Source organism: Schistocerca serialis, chromosome 5 (genome assembly GCF_023864345.2).
Source record: "Schistocerca serialis cubense isolate TAMUIC-IGC-003099 chromosome 5, iqSchSeri2.2, whole genome shotgun sequence".
In the NCBI taxonomy this organism is placed as follows: domain Eukaryota; kingdom Metazoa; phylum Arthropoda; class Insecta; order Orthoptera; family Acrididae; genus Schistocerca; species Schistocerca serialis.
This window is the reverse complement of record NC_064642.1, coordinates 249,509,848-249,536,070: the sequence shown is the minus strand read 5'-3', so window position 1 is coordinate 249,536,070 and position 26,223 is coordinate 249,509,848. Positions and strand designations below refer to the sequence as shown.

General features: G+C 41.0%; 1 protein-coding gene across 1 annotated transcript in view; it reads right to left on the bottom strand.

Annotated features, from left to right (window-relative positions):
- Positions 1–26,223, bottom strand: part of LOC126481584 (beta-3 adrenergic receptor-like) — a 146,276-nt gene that overhangs the window by 105,669 nt on the left and 14,384 nt on the right. Inside the window, exon 2 of the mRNA XM_050105443.1 lies at positions 8,058–8,311. Within this exon, the coding sequence (XP_049961400.1) occupies positions 8,058–8,311 (254 nt within the window). The remainder of the gene's footprint in view (positions 1–8,057; positions 8,312–26,223) is intronic.

Sequence of the window (26,223 nt, the reverse complement as noted above, 5' to 3'; positions counted from 1 at the left end):
GGGCAGCGCACGCAAATTACGTCCTCAAGTATTTGCTGGATATATTCCAACCTCTGCCTCCTGGCAAAGCTTTTTTTTTTAAAAAAAAAAAAATCTTGTGGGACTTAACTGGTAAGGTCATCAGTCCCTAAGCTTACACACTACTTAACCTAAATTATCCTCAGGACAAACACACACACCCACGCCCGGGGAGGACTCGAACCTCCGCCGGGACCAGCCGCATAGTCCATGACTGGAGCGCCATAGACTGCTCGGCTAATCCCGCGCTGTATAAAGTTTCTATCCTGTACAGCTCCCTGTAGTACCATGGAAGTTATTCCGTGCTGTCTTACTAGAAGCCCTTCTTCTTGTCAGTGTTTTCCATACATTCCTCTCCTCGCCTATTCTCTGGAGAACGTCCTCATAGCTTACCTTATCAGTCCACCTAGATTTCGAAATTCTTCTGTAGCACCACATTTTAAACGCTTCGACTGTCATATGTTTCTGTTTTCCAACAGTCCACATTTCAGTACCATATAATGCTTAGCTTCAAACGTACATTCTCAGAAATTTCTACCTCACATTACGCCTATTTTCGATAGTAGTAGACTCCTTTTGGCCAGGAATGGCCTTTTATACAGTGCTAGTCTGCTTTTCTTTCCTCGTTGCTCCTTCCCTCTTGGGTTATTTTGGTGGCTAGGTAGCACAATCACTTAACGTTGTGATCCCCAATTCTGATGTTAAGTTTCTTGCACTTCTCATTTCTGCTACTTCTCATTACATACGTCTCTCTTCGATTTACTCTCAATCCATATTCTTTACTAATTAGACTGTTGCAGTCCATTCGTTAGTTCCTGCATTTTTCTTCACTTTCACTGATGATAGCAATGTCATCAGCGAATTGTATCATTGGTATCCCTTCGCCTTGAATTTTAGTCCCGCTCTTGGACCTTTCTTTTATTTCTGTCGTTACTTCTTCGATATGTAGACTGAACAGTTGTGGCGAAGGACTGCATCTCTCTCTTATTCAATTTTAATCCGAGTACTTCGTTCTTGGCGTTCCCTCTTGGCTCTTGTTCATGTTGTATATTACCCGTCTTTCCTTACAGCTTACCCCAATTTTTCACAGAATTTCAAACATCTTGCGACATTTGACTTTGTTGAGTGCTTTGCAGGTCGACAGATCCCATGAACGTGTCATGCTTTTTCTTCAGTCTTGCTTCCATTATCAAGCGCAACGCCACAACTGCATCTCCGGTACCTTTACCTTCTCTAAAGCCAAACTGTTGGTCATCTAACAGATCCTCTATTTTCTTTTCCGTTATTCCGTATAATATTCTTGTTATCATCTTGGATGCTTGAGCTGTTAAGCAGGTTGTACGATAATTATAGCACGTGTCGGCTCCTGTATATTCGGAATTGCGTATACGCTGTTTTCCCGAGAGTCTGATAAGCGTCTGTAAAGGTTACCTGGCGAGTGTAATCGTACTGCAAGAAAAGAATTACTTACCATGCAAACGGGCTATTACGATGAGTAGGACGGGTGGAAGTGAGGGCGAGAGTACCACAGATATGTTTCGCGAGTTGGAAGGTAATCAGACCTTTTTTCGTTGCGGCGAGACCTTTTAACGAAATTTGAATCTGGAGGTATGACCATCGTAAGAAAATCGGGTATTTTACCGAATTCCGAAAAGTAATACGTAGTATTAATCTGCTACTTATAACTCCTCTGTGCTGCTCCCTTAAGAGACGAGGAATTTGGCTACTTTGAGAGAGTTCAAAAGTGAGGAGTCATCCCGTGACAGAACGAGATCATGCTCTTAACATGAGTTTAATATTCTATGACTGTGAAGAACCGTTGTGATGTAATAAGTATTAAGCTGACAAGAATGGATTTCCTTTTACGTGATGAGAGAATACTTGCAGGAAATAGATGCTATGCCATAGTGTTGTGCCGGATTTTCACAACTAATAACGATAGTTTAGCGATGTGAAAATGCGTGTAAGCTGTTATTACTTCTGTCTTCGAAAATTACTTGTATAAAAGGGGAGAAACTTCACTTCACTTGAGAAATTCGAGGTGTATTGACAACAACAGCCTCATTTCTGAGTCGGTAATGTGGAATTTTTAAATAGGGGAGTCTATGTTGAGGATGGAATTGCAGTTATAACTTTACATCCAGGCCAGAATTGCTTGTCTTACAATGTGCTGTGGATACTGTGGGCATGAGGCTTCGTTCGATCAAAAGCAATGGCTAAGTCTTGTACTATCAACAGGTACAAACAATGGTCCGACCAATTGGTTCTTGCGCGCAGCGACTCGCAGTGCCCTCTGGATGACTGAATAGCGAAGTAACAGGTATACTGTTTGAGTGGCGACAGAAATTGATATGTTTAGTGCTTGAGAAGATCGAATGTTGTGAGTGTTTGCGCTGTAAAATTATTCCCTCCACATAATTTGATCAGTTGACTGCTTGGTGGTCACGCTGACACTCCCTCCAGCCGTTGAGCTGTTGGTACTGCCGGCGTGTGGATACCTGGAGACGGTCACGCAACTGCCAGTATGGTCTATGTGGGTGCGGGTCTTCAGTCCTCTCTCCTCTCCCTGCCAGCGTGCCGGTGGCTTCCTGACGGTCGGTGGACGGCATGCGGTCATGAGTGTGTGAGATGGGAAGCCTCTTTTTCGCCACATATGGTTAGCGTAAGGTGGAACGATGTGATGAAAGAGGGTGCGTGTGTTCTCAAACGTCGTTATACAAGACCCTGAATATACACACTTCAAAAAAAGTCTTGTATCACGTCGGTTCCGAGAGTTCCTGTGCAGAAAATTGGAATAGAGATCAACATAAACATCATTTCCACCCTTTTTATTACTCATGGAAACCACACATTGCATGTTGGACTTCCATACAGCGAGACCTTCAGAGGTGGTGGTCCAGATTTCTGAACACACCTGTACCTCTAATACAGAGTAGCACGACCTCTTGCATTGATACATGCCTGTATCAGTCGTGGCGTACTATCCATAAGTTCACCAAGGTACTGTTGGTCCAGATTGTCCGACTCTTGAACGGCGATTCGGCGTAGATCCCTCAGGGTGATTGGTGGGTCACGTCGTACATAAACCGCCTTTTTCAACCTATCCCAGGCATGTTCGATCATGTCTGGAGAACATACTGGCTGCGCTAGTCGACCGATGTCGTTATCCCGAAGGAAATCATTCACAAGACGTGCACGATGGGGTGTGAACCGCCACCCATGAAGACGAATGCCTCGAAAATACGCTGCCGCTATAGTAGCACTATCGGTCGGTGGATGGCATTCAAGTATCGTACAGCGGTTACGACGCCTTCCATGATCACCAGCGCCGTTCGTCGGCTCCACATAATGCCACCCCAAAACAGCAGGGTACCTCCATCTAGCTGCACTCGCTGGACAGTGTGTCAAAGGCGTTCAGCCTGACCGAGTTGCCTCCAAACATGTCTCCGACGATTGTTTGGTTGAAGGCATATGCGACACTCATCGGTTAAGAGAACGTGATGCCAATCCTGAGTGGTCGGTTCGGCATGTTGTTGAGTCCATCTGTACCGCTCTGCATGGTGTCGTGGTTGACCTGGCCATGGACGCATCATGCAGCCGATTGCGCACAGTTTGAGTTGTAACACGACATCATTGGCTGCACAAAAAATATTATTCAACAAGGTGGCGTTGGTGTCAGGGTTACTCCGAGCCATAATCCGTAGGTAGCCGTCATCCACTGCAGTAGTAGCCCTTAGGCCGCCTGAGCGAGGCATGTCATCGACAGTTCCTGTCTATCAGTATCTCCTCCATGTTCAAACAACATCGCTTTGGTTCACTCCGAGACGCCTGGACACTCTCCTTGTTAAGAGCCCTTCCTGGCACAAAGTAACAGTGCGGACGTGATCGATCCGCGGCATTCACCGTCTACGCATGGTTGAACTATAGCCAACACGAGCCGTGTACCTTCTTCCATGGGGAATGACTGGAACTGATCTACTGTTGGACCCCCTCCGTCTAATGGGCGCTGCTCATGCATGGTTGTTTACATCTTTGGGCGGGTTTAGTGACATCTCTGAACAGTCAGAGGGACTGTGTGATACAATATCCTCAGTCAACATCTATCTTCAGGAGTTCTGGGAACTGGGGTGATGCAAAACTTTTTTGATGTGTGTATTTAGTGTTAAGATCTATTTGTGATTTAAATTTAATTACTTAATTTGGGAAAGGTTTTTGTGTGATTCTCAAACATTGAAAATATGTTTTATCATCAAGGGTTGTGGTGAGCGTATTAAGTGATCTATTTAACTCCTGTATTTTGTTACACGATTACTTTAATATTGTAGTTGAAATGGACTATTTGCCACCATTTTTGATATAACAAATGTGCCAGCTCTCCCTTTGTCCCCAGCGTTATCCAATACGTACACAGTACTCTGAGGAGGGATGAAAACCTTTACCTGCAGGTTTTTAGTCTTTGGTTCATACACGTGTTCACACATACAGAAGCGACCACTTGTGAGAAACAGAGACAGAGAGCGAGTCTGGAATTTCACAATCAATGAAATGCCAGCACGTGATGCTTTGTATGGGGACCGTGAGAACAAATGGAGGTCCCTCAGGCGAGGAGGCATGTCACCTTGGTCTATGGATATGAGGCGTAGGTGTTACAACCGGAAGTAGCCACTCGAGAGCGGAGGTGGTTTCCTAGGCACCAAATATCAATGTACGCTGACTTCCGGTTTGTGGTCGGTGGTTCTTAGTACCGTGATCTGTACGTGTAATTAGGAGACGGGTGGTTTCGACCCAAAACGGCCGCTAATATCCTATACTTCATTGCATTCCTCGGTGTTTACAGTTATTAGATCGTGGGAAGCCGGGAGTGGTGGGTGCAGACAGGAACTCTACCAAAGTGGGGGAGCCCTCTTTCCTGCAAATTGATTAAATAAATAATATACAAATTGAACTGAACAATATGCTATTATGTCAAATGATTTGAATTCCCTGTCCTGAGATCCTTCCGAACCAACATAGTTTTAGTCTTTTTCCTGCCAATTTGTAGAGGGGATAGGTTATTGGGGAAGTAGTGAAGGGGAGATCTGGGCGGTTTCTTAAGAAGGGGAAAAGAGGTTCAGAACTGCGGGAAGGGTGCCGAAATAGTGTCCTTTTTCCCAGAAGGGAGGTTCGAGGAGAAGGGTGAGGGGTGGGAGAGTTTCTCAGAAGGATAGATCAGCCTCAGGGAGGTCATATACAACTTAGCATAATGGTAGGCTGAGGGAAGAGGGGATGGGTGATGTAATTGATCAGTTTAATTAACTAGCATATCAATTTGGTATCAGAGGTGCATCAGGGTTGGCTTTGATATTTTTATGGCCACACTCCCAGGAGAGGCGTTGCAGTCGATGTCGTGCTGTTACCAAAGACACTCGCGCCGGTCATCTGCTACCATAGCCCGTTAATGCCAAATTTAGCTGCACTGTTCTATTGCATACGTTCGTCATGCATCCCATATTGATTTCATACAGTGTTGCTTGCAAGTTAGCACTGGCCACTCCACACAAACGCCGCTGCTCTTTGTCGTTAAGTAAACGTTGTTGGCCACTGCATTGTCCATGGTGAGAGGTCATCTCTGATATCTGATATTTGTGGCACACTCTTGGATCTCAGGATATTGAATTCCCTAACGATTTCCTAAATGGATTATACCATTACTGGCTCCAACAACTACTCCACATTCAAAACCTGGTCATCCCCGTCGTACGGTCGTAATCACACAGGAAACATTTTCTTATAAATCACCTGAGTACAAATAACAGATATGCCAATGCACTGCCCTTTTATATGGTAGTTCTGCTATCAATATATGTGCATATCACTGTCCCATGACTTCTGTCACCTCAGTGTGTAAAGGAGGGAAATAAATTTTATAAAACAAAGGCATATAATAATAATTACGTAGCAAATACTTTAGATTAAAATTTTACGAAAATCTAACGAAAAATTTTCAAAACCCCTCCGACGACGTACCAACCTCCATGAAAGTTGGAACGCCACTTGTGAGCAATGGACTGTCACTGCGGTAGAGGGTAACAACTGCAAATGGTTCAAATGGCTCTGAGCACTATGGGACTCAACTGCTGAGGTCATTAGTCCCCTAGACCTTAGAACTAGTTAAACCTAACTAACCTAAGGACATCACAAACATCCATGCCCGAGGCAGGATTCGAACCTGCGACCGTAGCGGTCTTGCGGTTCCAGACTGCAGCGCCTTTAACCGCGCGGCCACTTCGGCCGGCCGAATAAGGTAACAACTGCAAAGGAAGACACAGATCCGAGTTGTCCAACAAATGTTTGAAGAGCTGGGTGAGTGCTAATCTCAGATGAAGAGTCCCTCCCCCCGGACCAAAATAAAGAAAAGGGAAACACGAAGAGAGGAAAGCTTCAGAGACTCTTATAGATTCATGATTCGGTCATCTTCACTCAGGGATATGGTGCAGTGCGACGGCTCCGTTTTCGGAAGGACGGTGGTGGGGGTCTCCGTCTGGCCGTCCTAATTCAAGTTTTCTGTGATTCCCGTAAATCGCTTAAGGTAAATAGTGAGATGGTTGTTTCGAAAACGACACCGCTGATTTGCTTTGCTGTCCTCCACCAGTCCTGAAATTGCGGTCTATCTCTAATTATCTTAATAATCTCGTCGTCGACTGCGTGTCAAATATTATTATTGTGTTAATGTACTGGCACTCGGTTATCGTCATCCGCCTTCTTCCTTCGCAATGCAATAACGTTAAGTGTGAATTACAATGTCTTAATTTTTTACAATCTTTGTAATGTTCTTTCTCATGATCGAACCCGTTTTGTGACACAGAACACAGTCTGAAGAAGGCACTATGGGGATCATATGCAGATGGGCGGCCAAACAACTGTGTCCAGTAGTCAAGGGGTGTATGGCTACTTCTTCACTTCTTGGTCCAAGAGGCACTACTGAATCTCCAAAAGCTTTTTCCAGATCTCTCGTGAAATTTGATACGATCGTTTTAATTCTTCTCGAAAAGTGTCGTTAATTATTTGTTTCACAAAAAAATTTGACAAGTTAGTTTTTTCCAATCTGTTCAATCCATGAGCCCTTTTCTGCCATAAAATCTGCTTTTTCATTACCATCTAATCTACAGTGAGATGGTATCCACTGAACAACTTACATCATTTAATTAGTATTTTGACTTCTTTAACTATAGGGATTTTTGGATGTTAAGTTTTGACAATTGTCAGTATGGCTGCCATGGAGTCATAACTGTTTCTCTAATGGATGTAAATAATTCTTTAGATGAATTGCAATTCTGATGGCTTCAACTTTAGGTTCAAAATTTGAGTGATTGTGTCATGGGGTTTATTAGAAAGAGAAAATCTGCTATATATTCAAACGCCAATATTTCTTTATTTTTCCATTAACGAACCATAGGTGTAGATGAGGGGCCACTGATCTTCAGCGTATAGCAGATTTATTGTTTCTTATCGTGTAGCTCTCATTACTAATTTTTTTCATAACTATCCATTATTTGTAGCTGGTATTGCCAGTGAGGAACCAGGACTGTAGAGAGTGGAAAAACAAATGTAGACCGCCCCCGTCGGATTTAGCCAGCAGTTGCATCCCGGATAACGCAAAATGGTCTGCAAAAGGGTTTCAAGACGTATCTCAATACAAATGTATCTGGGGTTAAAATACTCCTCCATTCGGATCTCCAGTAGAGGGCAGCATTGAGACACAGACGCTGAATCTTAGTCTTCATTTCTTCGTTTCGATTGTCTTTTATGCTCTGCAATACATTGAAGCGTACCCTTCAACCACTTTGACGATAAATACACAAAGAAAATGTCATGATATCCTTTGAATTCAGTCACTACCTGTGTCAGTAATTTCCAGCTTTTTCAGCTGTGGTTAATGTTATTATATAGTTGTTGGTCACTGTAATGAAGTAAAACAAGTGTGTTTATAGATGACAGAGAGTGAAAAAGAGTGTGACTTCGATCTTATAACTGTTAATGGGATTTGTTGGGGAACTTACTCTGCGCAACAGCCCGGACACTGGAAGCCCTGCCCTGGTACCAGCGAGAAGTAACCGAAGAAGAATGCTGCGGGCAGCAGCCATAGGACGACTATGCTGGCGGACGTGTTGCGGGGAGTCATGATGGCCGGGTAGTGCAGCGGCCGCAGGATGCCCAGGTAGTGGTTCGTTGCCAGCGCCAGCAGGTGCGCCACCGTCGCGATGATGCCAGAAAGACGCAGGGCCTCCACCGTCAGCAGCAAGCATTCGTTCACCTGCCACGCAGCCACTGAGCAGTTTAGTCGACAATTGTCTCATTCCGTCAAACGAGGATCACAAAAAAATTTATACATAAATGTTATTTTGTCAGACAGTGACGTTACTGGAGAACCGTGGCTGTCATGCAGTACTGAATGTTGATGGAGTGTGGCACAAATCAAAGACAGTGACATGATGGCAGCTAGTTCTGATACCAATGTTCCTCGCGTTTTGATGAAAGCATCAACAATGTGGCTATACACGGTTATACAAAAATTACCATATCGACAACAATATAAATTGTGTAACTAAGTTAAAGGATCATCTAAATTTACGAAAAAATCTCTGTGCCTCAGTGGGCACAGTGTGCAATTAATCCTTTCACTGCTGGGGACGTGTTAAGTCGTCATGCCTTGCCGTTCCCCTGGCGCGCCTGACGTGTAAAGCGAGGCCCTTGGGTCTTTCCTACAGCGCTAAGGACGTGTTGACGCATACCGCGCCACCGACCTTCCCACCGCTAGGGACAAGTTTAGGCGCACTGAGTCACGACTACCTGAGCGCAACAGACGTGTAAACACGCAGAGTTGTCTCTCCGCCGTGCTCTTCCAGTAACTGTCCAATGGTTTGACTATATAGTTCAAGAGTGCATATATGTTTGTTGCTGCGTTCCCTCTTTGCAGAATTCGACTTCCATTCCTGTGATTTCGTCAGTTTTCTTGTTTTCTACGAGAGAAATGTCACGTCACCGAGTTTGCACAGACAAAGAAATCCTGGATATGCTCAGTAAGAGCGACAGTGAGTGTGAACTATCTGAAGTTGCTAGAAGTGATGAGACTTCCACAGAATCTCGAAGCTGTAGTCCTCAGCCCTTTACATCAGAGGGGAGAGCAAGAATTACAGTCAGCAGTTCCTCTGAATCCGGGAAATAAGAAAGTGTCAGTAAAACTGTTCGGAAAAGAGCGCGCCTAAGTGACACATTTTACTGGAATGAAACCGACATCCAGCCGTTCAAACATTACTTCGATGACTCGAGTTCAGGACACAAATATTGTGGTGTCACCGCCAGACACCACACTTGCTAGGTGGTAGCCTTTAAATCGGCCGCGGTCCATTAGTATACGTCGGACCCGCGTGTCGCCACTGTCAGTAACTGCAGACCGAGCGCCACCACACGGCAGGTCTAGAGAGACGTACTGGCACTCGCCCCAGTAATACAGCCGACGTTCATAGCAATGGTTCACTGACAAATACGCTCTCATTTGCCGACACGATAGTTAGCATAGCCTTCAGCTACGTCATTTGCCACGACCTAGCAAGGCGCCATAGCAGTTGATAATTAATATTATGAAGCATGTACCGTAACGAGAGATGTTCTACAATTGTGGATTAAAGTTAAGTATTACATCATCTACGTACTTTATTTGCAGTTCTCAAGATATTGTCCTGTTCCAGACCTCACGCCAGTCATCGTGTAATTAAACGCGTGCATTTCGGCCTCCTCTAGAAAAACAGTGTTGGCTCTTCTGCCAACACTACAAATATCACTTAGATACTGACGCAAGCATTCTTTCATTTTTTTGTGATATTTCTTTCTCAAGAACTGTTGCAATTTATTGCAGACGAAACAAATCGTTTTTACGTTTACACCAGAGACAATACTACAGAAACTGTGAATTCTCGACTGTCGAAGTGGAGAGAAACTGAATTTGAGGAAATGTATTGTTTTATTGCTATTTGCCTTCTAACGACGCAAGTTTAAAAGTTAAAATTAAGTGATTATTGGTCCAGAGATACACTTTCGAACAGACCAGTTTTCAGCGAAATTATGTCCTGAGACCGTTTTTGTCTACTCCTTAGAACGTTACACTTCAGTGATAGTTCTGTGAGTGCTGGAGGCGACAGTCTATTGAAAATTAGGACGACTGTTGACAAAGCTCGTAAGACCTTTCGTCATTCATTTTTCCCACACCATAAGCTTTGTATAGATGAAAGTCTTGCTGTTCAAAGGACGATTATGTTTTAAGCAGTTTATTCCAACCAAGCGAAGTAGATTCATAATAAAGACATTTGTGATGGGCGACTGTCAGAGTGGGTATGTTTTGGATTTTATTGTATATACAGGCGCAACAACAGAAATTGGGTTCCACAATTTGGGAAAAAGTGGAGACGTAGTGACAACTTTTGTGGGACCGTATTTGGAACAGGGTCATATTCTGTGTGTCGATAATTGGTACTGCAGCCCGGACCTGTTCCTATAGCTTCACAACCATGGAACAGCCGCTTGTGGCATTGTTCGTAAGAATGGGCCCAACATGCCAAAACTCTAAAGGAAATTAAAACAAGGAGAAACTGAGTTTAAACAAACTGACAAGGTCCTTGCTATCAAGTGGTGCGATAAGAGATATGTGGCCATGTTGACCACAAGTCACACAACACAAATGGTTGAAACTGACAGAAATACTGGCGAAAAATAAAGAAACGACAATGTATTTTAAATTACAATTCGAGTATGGGTGCAGTTGGCCGTTGTAACATGTTACTGAGCTCAGTATGATCAGTGTGTAAGACTGTGAAATAGTTCAAGAAATATTTTTTTCACATTCTGTATTTGTGCTCTCTAAATGCTCATGCTCTCCACCGGTCGGTAACAGGGTGAAAAATGGCACTCGGAGATTTTCACCTTTCTCTCGTCAGAGAGATCGTAGAAAAATATGCTACAGTACGGAAAAGAGCTGATAGGGGAAGGCGCGATGATGACAAGAATCCTCTGCGATTCACAGGGAGACATTTTACGGCTGTTATCGTGAGTGGACATTCACAGGAAAGTACGCTAATGCGCAGATGCATGGTTTGCACGAAACAGAAGGTGCGCCGAGATACTAGATACCAATGCAAAACTTGCAACGTTCCATCATGTGTTGCGCCCTGCTTTGAGACTTACCATAGAAAGAAGCATTATTAATCATTGGGAATTAAATTTGAGAAAACTTATTGACACTGCTGAATGAATTACTAAAATAAAGGGAAAAATGTAAAAAGAAAATACAAATCTGTTTTTAACTTCGCCAGTGCCGGTCCAAAGCCCGGATGGAAAAGGATGGGAAATAAGATGCAACAGATGTAAAATTATTCAAACGATGCCTGACTTCTTCATATGTAGCAGTTTACTGTCAAATGAACGGACTTGGTGATACAGATGGCGCAATATCTGTACTGTGGTAAATGTAATTATGCCGAGTATATTGCGCCAGTATAAACAAAATCCGTATATTAAGCTGCGTACGATACATTTAAATTATTGACGCGTAATATGGACAGTTATACTCTTTCATCCTTGGGAGTACAAATATAGATCACATTCGGCCTACTTGTTCAAAACATGTTTTCCATCACTGACTTAAACGCATTTGATCAAGAAAAAACAATATGCCAACGTTAAAACTCTATTCTCAGTGCGATTTTTCTTGCTACTTTGCTTCTGTTACTAGCCAATACTGTAAATTAAACTAATTGTTCTGGGGAGGGTTGGGGGCTTAAAATTTGCTGTTCGAATGAGAATGGCCTTGAAGCATTAAGAGAAAACGGTATTAGTACAAGAAGAGTCGAATATACCCTGCTTTCATCTTTTCATAAAAAATCAACATCTTTTGGGCTAATTTGTAAATTATTGAAAAACAGTAGGGGAACAAATTTTTTTTTTTTTTTTTTGTGCTGTCAATCTATTGCACTCTAAATTTCATTTTCTTCATGCGTTCACTTTACTAGATTTGCAAATCCGAAGTTTACATTGTTTTCGGGCCTGATTTTCGCGCCCAACTTTCATGCCAGTTGTACAGCTTGGTATGCTTTACAGAGCATAATTTTTTAGCAACAAAAATACAGCATTTTGACGTTTTTACAAAATCTTCAATTTTGCACTTAATTCATTCAATACTGAAAAGTGATATGGAAATGAAACTTCTTGCCAAGTTTCACATTCGTCGTAGCATTAGTTCAGGAGATGCAAGAAAGCATACTTCGAAATTTTTTCGGGTGCCTATTTTTTTGGCCGATTTACCTACAATTTTCTAGCTCAATATGGCTGATAAAATTCTTTTTCATTACTATTCTTAAGAGAACGCATAAAGTTATACAAGATGACCAGATTTTTATTTCTTTACAAAAACTATTGCGCGAGATATCGGCTCAAAGTCGCCAAAAATTCGCGTTGGCTCTGCGCGAGTCGTAATCAGCCGAGAAGTATTCAGCACAGGGCGGGTTGCGCAGCGCGGGCCGATCCGGTCCTGGAGGCGGCTCCCAGGGACAGGCTCGCGGGGCACAGAGCCGGATTACGCAGCAGGCCTCGGCGCGCCAGCGTGCCAAACAGATGGCGCGCCTCCAGCAGACAAGGATTAAAATCTCGTGGCCAACGCAAAGATGTGTTATATGTGCGGTACACCAGTAACAGCTGCATTTAGTATGACTGCAGCAATCCTGCAGGACGGATTTGATGTTTCTGTTTCACTTTTTTATTTATGCATATGGGAAACCATATTCGAATCAGGATGGTACAGTGCAAACATGTCGATGAAATATCTGTTTGTGGACTACTGAGCCTTTAGAAGTAGTGCAGATATGGTTGCTCTGGTGTAGTTTGTATTGTTGCCAGAGTTACCCATCTTTTCCCCTCCCTCATCGTGCAATGTTGCTGGATTTCTCCTCACACATATGACAAAGACCAAATGCCCTATGTCTAAACTGGTGGGAAACTCAGAAACTGGCAAGAAAATCAAAATATCCAGTACTTTCCCTTTCTCCTGGGATGTCAGTGCGGAAGTAGGTTATCGTATGCGTACAATGGTAGGGAACTGTAAAACCCTATATGAGGAAATACCTTGACAGTCGAAAATCTGAGATGGCAGACCCTGGGCCTCAGCCTGTTCTCGAAGTTCCTTCTAGTCCTAGAATATCTGGGTGGCAATGGAATCCTGGCGGAGCCCCCTCACACATCTTAACAATTTAACCTCACCCACTTGAAAGGTGGCAATGTGGATCGGCCATGAGGCGTGCCGAGATAGTCCGCACAGTTGCAGTAACGCTGTTTTGCGGGTGGCACAACGGTTAACGCACCTGCGTAGTGAGCAGGAGATCCTGGATTCAAAGCCTGGTCGGGGACATCCAGGGTGATTCACAAAGAGTACCACAACTTGAAAGGTGGCTACACTGTGCCACTGCGCCAGAGAGTGCGCCAAAGAGTACTATTAAGCCGCCTCCACAGTGTGTGTTTAGAGTTCGTGGCAGTCTGTGGTTGTCGAGAGTTCATAGCAGTCAGTGCTTGTGAAGAGATCGTAGAGGACAGTTTTGTCGAGAGCTCGTGGTTGTTGTGAAGTTGGAGCAAGATGTTGTAGTAAAGAGTGTAGTTCCATGTCTTATGCAGTTATTTGATGGGAGAGATAGCAGATGTTATTGTAATGAGTGCATTTCGTCAATATATATGAAGGTAAAATTTATAATGTTCCTTTATTAGTTGTGTATCTGAAATAATGTGTCACTACAGGTTCAGTCAACAAAGCATCTGGCTCGTGTTCTTGTATTAGAGTGAATTTTGGTTTTCTTGCGTAATTATAGTTTTTCTAAATTTCTTTTGTCACGTCAGTATAATTGGTATCAAAATTCTTGTCTTGTTGGAAAAGAACCGTGCCAGATGTGGACGTTGAGTCACACTCCCACATACAGAACAGTGACTCTTTTGCTTATTGGTTTTGTTGGTTTTTTTTTTTTTAGTTGCTGGGGACTTAATTAATTAATTGTGTTTACGAAAATCTACTTACATTGTTTGTTGCAGTCAGATAGCGTAATAATACTAGTCAGGGCCAACCGTTTACGAGACTTACGTAATCGGACATACAGCTACAGCTACAAAAAATATTTTCAATCTTATATTTAATTAAGCCCCCATGCACGTGGCGACCGCTGCTTCGGATCGTCCCTTGGAATTTTTCTGATTGTGAAAATTGTAGACTGTAGTATTGTTGTAGTAATTTTGAGTTTAGTGAGTGTAGTCTGTATTGAGTGTGTAGATTTGGTAATTGGCATTCTTCTAATGGTATTTTTCAAAATTTAATTTTTATTGCCTTGTATACGCGTTTGACAATCTTGTGCAATTATTTCAATTGTTCGATTGATCGTGTTTAAGGGAGACATTGCCTGTGAATAGTATTGTTGGAGATAAGGGGTCATTGTGTGTGATTTTCGTACAGTGACGAATCTTTCGTATATTTTGTAAATGATTACGCGATCAATGAAAAAGGCAAAAATGATGAATAGTGAGAATAATGAAATTGTTAACATGGCGAACTCGCCAACAGAGGAAAACAGTATGATGGATAATGAAGTGGAAAACAATGTAATAAGTCGGGAAAATAGTCCGGAACCATTTCAAAATTTTTCTCAATCAGAAAATTCACAGAATCCGAGATTAACGATAGAAGATTCTGAAATTGTATCGAACACAGATAGCTTTACAGCTATGACGGAGGAAACTGGTTTTGCGGGAAATGTTAGGCGCGGAAAGAATTGCGAACCGGCTACCTTGGAACAGTTGATGGGTGCAATATTAAATCTGGGATCACAAATGGGAACTATGGTAACACAGATGGGAACAATGAAGACAGAGATGGGAACAATTAAAACAGAGATGGGAACAATTAAAACAGAGATGGGAACTTTGGGATCTGAAATTAAAACTGATATGGGAACAATGGAAACACGGATAGGATCTGAATTTAAAACAGAGATGGGAACTTTGGAAACACGGATAGATTCACGAATAGGGACATGTTTCAAAAATATGAAAGATGAATTAAAGAAAGAAATCAGGGAAGAAGTACAACCGATTCTGAATTCTCACAATAATAGATTAATTGCAGTAGAAATTAGACAAAGGGAACAGGATAGAGAACAGGAAGAAAGAGATCGCGTGATAGTACAGAAATTTTCAGAGTTAAATTTACAACGTGCACAAGACAAGGAAGAAATAATTGAAAGAATCGAGGAATCCGTACCAAATGACAGAATAAATAACTTAACGCAACAGTGTGAACAGTTAACTACCAAATGTGTCAGTACTGAAACCCGAGTCGCGACACTTACGGAAGACGTAAACAAACAGAAAGAACAAATAGGTGACTTATCGGAAAGAGTTGAGGAGATTTCAGATAAATTGACAAATATTAGTTTACATGGGGACAGAGATTCGGATGATACAGCTCCATTACCATTTGCAGAAACCGAAGAGTATCAGAACATAAATAAGCATGTTGAAAATCAGGGAAAATTTAATGAACGCGTGAAAAGGGAATTTGAGGCATTACGAAAGCAAGTCAAGCAGATCGAAGGCGAAATTGTAGGAAAAGATAGCAGAAGAAATTTGGAATCACAGGTAGCAGAGGGGTTTGAAGAAAATAATTTGTTTCATTTACGGGATGCAACAAGAGAGCGCCAGGCGCGCGAACTTTACAATAATCGTCATTGTGACTGGGACAGACGCGGTAGGTCTTTGTCGCCGCGAGGCGAAAACTTTGACTATAAACACTTTTTGACTGTCCGGAAATTTAAGATCTTCCGCAATTCTAAGAATGACATACATCCATGTGCATGGCTAGATCAATTTATGTACGCACTTCCACCAAATTGGCCACTAAGTCATAAACTGGAATTTATGTGTGGATATTTAGAAAACGAACCGGCGACGCGGATGCGCGCACTCATTAGAGATTGTAATAATCTGAATGATTTTTATCATGCATTTCTATCGGCATATTGGTCCGAAAACACGCAAGACAGAGTCAAACACAGTCTTATTATGCAGCGTAATTTCAAACAGTCTGAGTTCCGCACGCCGGCAGAGTACTTTGAAGACATGATTCGAAAGAATCAGTTCCTGTCCAACCCTTATAGCCCGACTGAATTAATTCGCATTTGTTTAACTAAGCTGCCACAATCCATAAGACAAATTGCTTTGGCCGGAAGATGTAAAGATGACATTGAGACTTTTAAGACTTTGTTGCAAGAACTGGAGTATGACAACGACGACGGGACCTCTTGTAACTTTTTCAGTAACAGTAATTACAATAGACTTTCAGAGAAAAGTGATAGTGGTCGGAACGGGCGTTATATGGGTAATTTTGAGAATGACAGACGTAACAGACACGACAATAGATACCAGCCCTATGACAATAACAGACGTTCTAACAGAAATTACACAGACAATAGCGGTAATTCGTACCGGAATGATCAATCATACGGAAACAGTAATCGGTATCATCAGGACAGAAATCATTCATACAGTAATAGAAATTCTTACTACAGAAATAATCAGGGTAGTAGATACAACAATAATTTCAGAAATGACAGTCGAAATTACACAAGAAGTAGTTATGCAGACAGACAGGAAAACAGAAATTTTAATAACAGATACAACCAAGAATTTGTATCTAACAGACAGGAGGGACCTAATTGGCATCCTCCACGTGACAGAATTTCAGAGAGACAAGTGCAAATCGTAGAAATGGATCCGCGAAATGACGCGAATACTCAAAGACGTGACGCAAACAATCGACAATGACTTGCAGCTTCGGCTTCTGGCAGCAATATAGACGGTTCTGAAAGTAATGACACTACGACTTTACACTACGTACGCCTGGAAGACATGAGAGACATTTTGTTAGACGAAAAGGAAAATAATGTTGACGTATTTTTACATCCTGCTATTGAAGTATGTGTGGGTAAGAATAAGTTCACTGCAGTTTTAGATTCTGGGAGCCCATTGAATGTCATTAGTGAATCAGTTTTTCGTATATGTGAAAGAACTATTGCCTGTCCTGTGTTACCTATTTCTAAAACTACAATTCGTGGAGCGATTTCCGGAAAAAGTGTGGAGGTCAAACAACAGACCAATTTAAATTTCATTTGTCAAGGATACGAATTTTCTGCTAATTTTATCATTGTTCCATTACTCAGTACACAAATTATATTAGGTATGGAGTTTCTTAACGCACATAAGGCAATCTTGAACTTTAAAGAAGGAAGTGTAAATTTGACTGTTGCTGGAATGCCGAAATGTTTAAAATTTTTCGAGTGTTTAACAAGATCTGAGTCAGATACAAAATGTTTAAGGTTTCTTACTTCTGATGTTTTCGTTGAGCATTATGACGACAATGTGTTTATTCATGATAATGACAATAGATACAGAGACGCGATGGATGAGATAATTAATAGCGAAGAGTTAATTAAAGAAAAGGTTAAGAAAGCTGAAGTGCCAGATGACGTTGCAAGAGAAGAGCTGCACCACATTTTAACTTCACATGCTACAGTGTTTAGTCATCACACAGGAACTATACATGGCTTACAATATTTATTTAAAGTAAAAGAACACACACCATTTCGCGGGAAAACGTACGCTATTCCTTTGGCTTACAGAGACAAGGTTAAGAATGAACTTCAGTACATGTTAGATCAGGGCATTATTGAGCCTGCAGTCAGTCCTTATACTAGCCCATTACACGTTGTTCTTAAAAAGGATGGATCAATTCGTCTGGTTCTGGATTCCAGACAAATAAATAACATCATCATTCCTGAAACTGACCGCCCACAAAATTTAGATGAACTTCTTCAACATTTCCATGGAATTAAAGTTTTGTCCACGATTGACATGCGCGCAAGTTTTTGGCAAATAGAACTCCACCCTGATTGTAGAAAATATACTGCCTTTTTAGCTTTTGGTAACTGTTACCAATTTCGGAAATTACCGTTTGGACTTACTGTATCTTCAGCAGCATTCATTCGTAGCTTAAATGAAATTTTACCTGTTTATCTTCGTGACAACATTACTTCTTATGTTGACGACATTCTTATTGCTAAACGTTCTTGGAGTGAGCACAACAAAATTTTGGACTCATTATTACGTATCTTTGCAAAAGTTGGCATGACAGTGAACTTGGAAAAATCTGAATTTGGTCGTTCTCAGGTGAAATTTCTCGGCCACATTATTTCTACAGAAGGTATTCTCCCTGATCCAGAGAAATTAGATGCTATTCGTAATTATGCTGTTCCTACTACAAAACGTGATGTTCGTAGTTTCCTTGGTGTCTGTAATTTTCTTCGACGCTTTGTTAAATTGGACGATTTGGCCACACCTCGTTTATGTGAACTATCCGGAAAGAAATCTAATTGGTGTTGGGATGAGGAAGCTCAGTCAGAATTTGAACAGCTTCGTGATGCTTTAGTTGCTGCTCCACTTCTTTCACATCCGGATTTATCTAAAGAATTTTGTTTGGCGACGGACTCATCATACAAGGGCCTAGGGGCACACTTATTTCAAGAGATAGAAGAAAACGGCGTTGTAGTACAGAAGACTATTGCATTTGGAAGTCGCGTTCTCTCTAAATCCGAAAAGAATTATTCGATTACGGAACTTGAAGCTTTGGCTGTTGTTTGGGCTTTTACAAAATTTCGCACATTTTTGTTTGGCAGACATACTAAGGTTTACACCGATCATCGAGCTCTGGAATTTCTTATGTCAACAAAATTAACTCATGGCAGATTGTCACGATGGGCGTTGTACCTACAGGAATTTGACTTTAGTATTGTTTACATACAGGGTTCTTCAAATATTGTTGCCGATGCTTTATCACGTGCACCTATGGGTTTGAAACAAAGTGCTGAAGAGGACTGCAAGGAAGACAATTATTGTTTGATGTATATTCAAGGTGTTGCGTTTGAGAACTTTATTTCGTCTTCGCTCCAGGACATCGCTAAGGAGCAAAATAAGGATCCTATCTGGAAGGACATTAAGGAGAAGTGGAGGAAAAAGGAAAGCGTAGCGATTAGACAGCATTATTTAGTTCGCAATGACATTCTTTTTAAACGAAAATCCGTCGACAACTCCGTTTGGTTAGTTTGTATTCCTGATGAGTGGGTCAATAAATTGATTTGGTATACGCATCTCAGTTATGCACACTTTGGTCCCCGAAAATGCTTTCACAAATTACGAGAAAATTGTTATTTCAGTAATATGGAAAAACGTATTCGATCTGTTCTTGCCAAATGTAAATTATGTCAAATGGCTAAGCCTCCAACGATTTCTCACAGAGCACCGTTGTTTCCCGTCATTCCAGTGAAATTAAAGGAGATGGCTGCAGTCGATTTGTTTGGTCCAGTGGTTCGTTCTACTAATGGTTTTGCGTACATTTTCGTAGCAGTGGAGTTGACGTCAAAATATGTATGTTTTACACCTTTACGCAAAGCAACAGCTCGTTCAGTATCTAACGCTTTCGTCAAACATTTTCTTAAAGAAGTTGGTCATGTTGATAAGGTTATATCAGATAATGGATCACAGTTTCGTTCTAAAATTTGGCTTCGTACTCTACAGCGTCGTAAAATTAAACCAATTTTCATTTCACTTTTTCACCCTCAATCTAATGCTTCAGAGAGATGGATGAAGGAAATCAATAAATTGTGTCGTCTTTATTGTCATCAGAATCACAGAACTTGGGATCAGTATCTTCATATTTTTCAAAACATTCTGAATGAACTTCCTAATGACTCAACTTCTTTACCGCCTATATTGATATTAAAAAACAAAGCACCGACAAATCGCATTTCTGAAATCGTTCCTTTTCCGCCTTCACGGAAACTGCGGCATTCTGAAGTTGTCAACCTGGCTCTGCGAAATATTGCATCTGCGGCTGCTAGAAGAGAGAAATCAGCTAAGCGTCCTGGTCGTTCAAAAATCTTGTCAGTTGGTCAAAAGGTATTAATTAAGTCCCACCGTTTGTCTCACAAAGGAAAAGGCTTGTGTCGCAAATTTTTTCTGCTTTACAACGGTCCATATAGAATTCGCAAAATTATTCATGATAACACTGTCGAAGTAGAAACTCTTAAATCACGACGCTCTAAAGGAATACATCATATATCAAACGTCAAAATTTTTGTGGAATGACATACTTGTAAGAAACTAACAGCTACATGTAAACATGCGGAGAGTACAAGGATACCGCGCTGTGTTTTGGCGGCGGCACATACTCAAAGCAACAGTCAAGTCTGCGCGCCGCACAAGGCAGTCGTTGACCGCAAACAATAGATTCCTACGTCACGCGCCTACAGCTGATCGAGCGCTCAGTGCGAATGCACTGACAGCCGTAAACAAATACTCAGTCTAATTTCTCCGACTAAATTCAGTATAAAGCTATAAGGACTTGTTGAATTGTGTTATTAACATTCAGTATTTTGCAGGATACGGTTGTATAAAATATTTAAGACCTTCAGGTAAATTCTGTGCGTGTCCGACGTTAAGACGACTTGCAATCGAGAAAATTTCAGGAAGAATGTAATTTCGAAGAAGAAACTAATAAACTAAAAAGGGTAACTATTAATTGAGTTTATTTTTCAGGTAACATAAATTCACTTAGGTACGTACTTTAGACGTAATTTGCTGCTCGCGATTACGTGATTCATACTTTGTGCTAATTTCATGTTCTATGAATTTACGTCTGAAGCGACGTGCTTGCGTACGTTAACTGATTTTGACAAGGATTATTAATGAACTGGGTTGTAACTTGTATATATTATGCATCGCTTGGCTACTATGCTTTTTCACTGATGTCATATTTTTTTTTTAATTATGTGCCTGCTGTGCTTATTTATTTAAATTGTAATGGTAACCTGATTTATTGTGCTGATGTGTTCAGGTATGTAAGTTATACTTTGTGATTTATCTGCTTGCGCCTCCATGTTTACTTATTAAGATTACATATGAACATTTATTTGCTTATGCTGATATGATGCTAATGACCTGTTTATTACGTAAGATATATGTTTGCTGCTTTTTGTATGGATTACATATTTACACATTTCTGTTTTGTTGCCATAACTGCTCTTTAATTTGGTGTATAGCAATGCTGATGTACTGTGTATAAACATAGAGTTTAGGTTACACTGTGGTATTAATTATAGATTGTTCGCTTGGCAAAGCCTCGTTGTAGGAATTGTGCTGCATCCACTAGTTGACATTCTGTTCTCTACTGGTGTATTTACTCGCTATTGCTTGTTTTGCTTACGCTCAGTGCCTTATATTTTAAGATAAGAAAATTAACTGCTATAATTCGACGAACGACATTAGTACAAGAAAGTCATAGAAGTCACATGAGCTGAGGTTTTATGGAAGCTGTATAAATTTATGCTAATAGGAAGGAAGCTAACGACATGACATACCAATACTAGGTTTAGACCATTAACAGTTATTACACTGCATTTTTCGTGAGCAATTGAAATAGGAAGTGACACTTGACACAAGAAATACTCCACATGTTTGCTTCTGTCTGCTATGATTCTTGAAGTGGTGTACACACTGTGAAACATTATGATTATTCACACTCCGTTATCGTACTTAATTACTGAGAGTTATTCGAACTAAGTCTGTTAGAGGTCAGGTATGCATTTCTTTTATTTAATGATGGACAAGGAACCAAAATGTATCTTATAATTTATAATGAGTAGAAGATTGGGTCAGATGGATTACACAGAGGTTGTGTGTGGACACTGTGTCTTCGAATTGTATGGGATGCTGAATTGAGGTTTGCATTAGGATTTTATCTGTACTTGTTCGAGGAGACTGACTAGAGGAAAGAGTTGTTATGGAAGTGAAATGATATTGGTGCTGAGGTTTATATTTATCGACGTATTATTATAGGTATTGAGAGTATATGAAGTTGTTTGTGGACAAGAGGTAAGGTAAATGATGTTGATGATAAGAGTTATATGTATCGACGTATTGAAGAAGTATTAGTGACGTATTGAGATTATATGATGCTGATGATTATCGAAGTTTTGGTGTATAAGAGGTAAAGTAAGTGAGGAGCATATTTTTTTTGGTTGGTCTTATGGAACAAGGAGGATGAAGAGAGCAGACTAGAACACTAAAATAGAAGGAAGATGGTCTATACACACACTTTGTTAAATAACTAAGCAGTATATACTTTTTTTTGGAGAGAGGAAGTAATTGCATATCTTGGCTCACTGACAGTTGTTCAACAACAGTACATTTTGATCTGGCTTGGCAAACATTGGTCTTGACATGATGACTATGACGTTGACTTAACTATTATTGACTGTTATACATTGCTGCCAGTACTACTTGATACACATGATGAACATCAGATTTAGACAGAATTTCAGTTACACAATTAACACTATTCAATTACACAGTAGTATTTAATGTGGATGAGAGATGCGTGAGTGTGTTTTGTGTGTTTTCCTTTCCTAATCCTACCCACCTATCTCCTAAATATTATTTTATTTGTTTGTAGTGGCTTGCACTGACACCCATGAATATTATAGGTTTACTGGTATTTGTGTATTGTAATAGTTAATAGGATAATTATCTGATATCATTTGTGTGTTTGTTGTGATTTGTATGTTACTGTAAAAGCATCTGTATGTGCATTCAAACTATTGTTCATGCCTGAACTGTCTGATTAGTGAAGATAAATATTCTGAACTGTTACCTGCACTTTTCAACATGATGTGTGACATTTGGTCGTGTTTAATTTCTGCTGATGAACAGAGTGATCAGTGCTAATGAATTTGATGGAACTGCTTCTACTGAAAAGATGTCCCCTGTTGCTGTGTGCACCTGATCAACATTGCTGATGCCACTAATGGACTGTTTTTACTGAAATGGTGTCACTTGTTGGTGTTTGCACCTACTCAACATTGCTGGATGCAACTGATGAACTGTTTTTACTGAAATGAAGTCACTGGTTGCTGTCTGCACCTACTCAACATTGCTGGGTGCCTCTGATGGACTGCTTCTACTGAAATGGTGTCACTTGTTGCTGTCTGCACCTGCTCAACATTGCTGGGTGCAACTGATGGACTACTCCTACTGAAATGGTGTCACTTGTTGGTGTCTGCACCTGCACTCAACATTGCTGGGTGCAACTGATGAACTGTTTCTACTGAAATGGTGTCACTTGTTGGTGTTTGCACCTACTCAACATTGCTGGATGCAACTGATGAACTGTTTTTACTGAAATGAAGTCACTGGTTGCTGTCTGCACCTACTCAACATTGCTGGGTGCCTCTGATGGACTGCTTCTACTGAAATGGTGTCACTTGTTGCTGTCTGCACCTGCTCAACATTGCTGGGTGCAACTGATGGACTACTCCTACTAAAATGGTGTCACTTGTTGGTGTCTGCACCTGCACTCAACATTGCTGGGTGCAACTGATGGACTACTCCTACTGAAATGGTGTCACTTGTTGGTGTCTGCACCTGCACTCAACATTGCTGGGTGCAACTGATGAACTGTTTCTACTGAAATGAAGTCACTTGTTGGTGTCTGCACCTACTCAACATTGCTGGGTGCAACTGATGAACTGTTTTTACTGAAATTAAGTCACTTGTTGCTGTCTGCACCTACTCAACATTGCTGGGTGCCTCTGATGGACTGCTTCTACTGAAATGATGTCACTTGTTGGTGTCTGCACCTGCTCTCAACTTTACTGGGTGCCACTGATGAACTGCTTCTACTGAATTAATGTGACTTGTTGCTGTGTGTACCTCTTGAACTTTACTGGGGCCACTGATGGTCTGCTTCTACTGAATTAATGTGACTTGTTGCCGGGTGTACCTGCTAAACTTTATTGGGTGCAACTGATGGACTGCTTCTACGGAAAACATGTAACCTGTTGGTGTCTTTTTTTGTATAAACTAATCATTGAAAACATTTTATGTGAACATTTGTATAAACTGATTTTTTTTGTATATTGTGTAAACTATTATGTAAAGCCAAATGCATGAAAAGAAGTTGTATTGCTTACTGTATTTCATATATTAGGTTAGTAAAAGGTCAGTGCAAAGCCAAAATTTTTAACTAATTATGTGATATTTAGGTATTAATATTATCTTTATTTTTGTCTGTATTTTTGTGGACGAATTTGGTGGTATTTTCACCACCAATGCTGGCAAAAATACCATCAAATTCTGGCCTGTGGAGGAGGGGCATATGAAAGGTGGCAATGTGGATCGGCCATGAGGCGTGCCGAGATAGTCCGCACAGTTGCAGTAACGCTGTTTTGCGGGTGGCACAACGGTTAACGCACCTGCGTAGTGAGCAGGAGATCCTGGATTCAAAGCCTGGTCGGGGACATCCAGGGTGATTCACAAAGAGTACCACAACTTGAAAGGTGGCTACACTGTGCCACTGCGCCAGAGAGTGCGCCAAAGAGTACTATTAAGCCGCCTCCACAGTGTGTGTTTAGAGTTCGTGGCAGTCTGTGGTTGTCGAGAGTTCATAGCAGTCAGTGCTTGTGAAGAGATCGTAGAGGACAGTTTTGTCGAGAGCTCGTGGTTGTTGTGAAGTTGGAGCAAGATGTTGTAGTAAAGAGTGTAGTTCCATGTCTTATGCAGTTATTTGATGGGAGAGATAGCAGATGTTATTGTAATGAGTGCATTTCGTCAATATATATGAAGGTAAAATTTATAATGTTCCTTTATTAGTTGTGTATCTGAAATAATGTGTCACTACAGGTTCAGTCAACAAAGCATCTGGCTCGTGTTCTTGTATTAGAGTGAATTTTGGTTTTCTTGCGTAATTATAGTTTTTCTAAATTTCTTTTGTCACGTCAGTATAATTGGTATCAAAATTCTTGTCTTGTTGGAAAAGAACCGTGCCAGATGTGGACGTTGAGTCACACTCCCACATACAGAACAGTGACTCTTTTGCTTATTGGTTTTGTTGGTTTTTTTTTTTTAGTTGCTGGGGACTTAATTAATTAATTGTGTTTACGAAAATCTACTTACATTGTTTGTTGCAGTCAGATAGCGTAATAATACTAGTCAGGGCCAACCGTTTACGAGACTTACGTAATCGGACATACAGCTACAGCTACAAAAAATATTTTCAATCTTATATTTAATTAAGCCCCCATGCACGTGGCGAATCGGACATACAGCTACAGCTACAAAAAATATTTTCAATCTTATATTTAATTAAGCCCCCATGCACACTCTCCATTATGTTTAAACAGCACCTCTCCACCCCAGTTTCCAGTAGTTTCAAACCCAAGAGCTCATATCTACCAGCTTTAAAATTGTGAGAAAATTAAAAACATGCTTGTCCTAAGTTCAAAATGTCGAAAAATTCAAATATCCACTTACAATATGTTGAGAATGATATGAAGCCCACTGTCTGTCAGAACTAGACCACTCTTGTCCTAATTTTAAAGCTGTGTAGCTCACTGGATCAGCCTATATAATTTTAGAACATTCGCCACCGTCATGTGTAGTATAACAGGAATAATCGAAGTATGCATTCGTGTCATTCTACATCATGATGGAGAGAGATACGCATATCTCACCTGCACCATCACTGCCAATGAATCTGTGCACGCCAGTCAACATACACTCAACTGCCAGCACCTGACAACCACCCATGTGGTCAGGCAGATTCCAGTGTGCACCCAGTATCCTATTATGGCAGTTACATACTCATAACTGAGCAGAATGTGGTCCCAACAATTACCTGCATCACAAGCACATGCCTGGCATTAGTGGTACACTGCTCAGCTTTCATCACAATGTGTCAGAACTAGTAGTTTGTTTGTCGCCCCATTTCGTCAGTCAGGAATGCTGGCAGTTATTAGTTACTCGTTCTACGCTATGGACATTGCAAATCATCAAAGTCGACTACATTATTTCTCACTTTTCCATGTTCTAAGTTAACAACTCTGTGGCATCGTACTTGGAGTTGTATTGCCGTGCACGTCTCTACCGTTACAACTACAGCCCATGCCCTGTGATAGGTGGAGAACTACATTCACTCAATAAATTACTGTTGTAGTATCTATCTCTGGTACATGAGGCATGCAGGACATTCCAACATAGGAC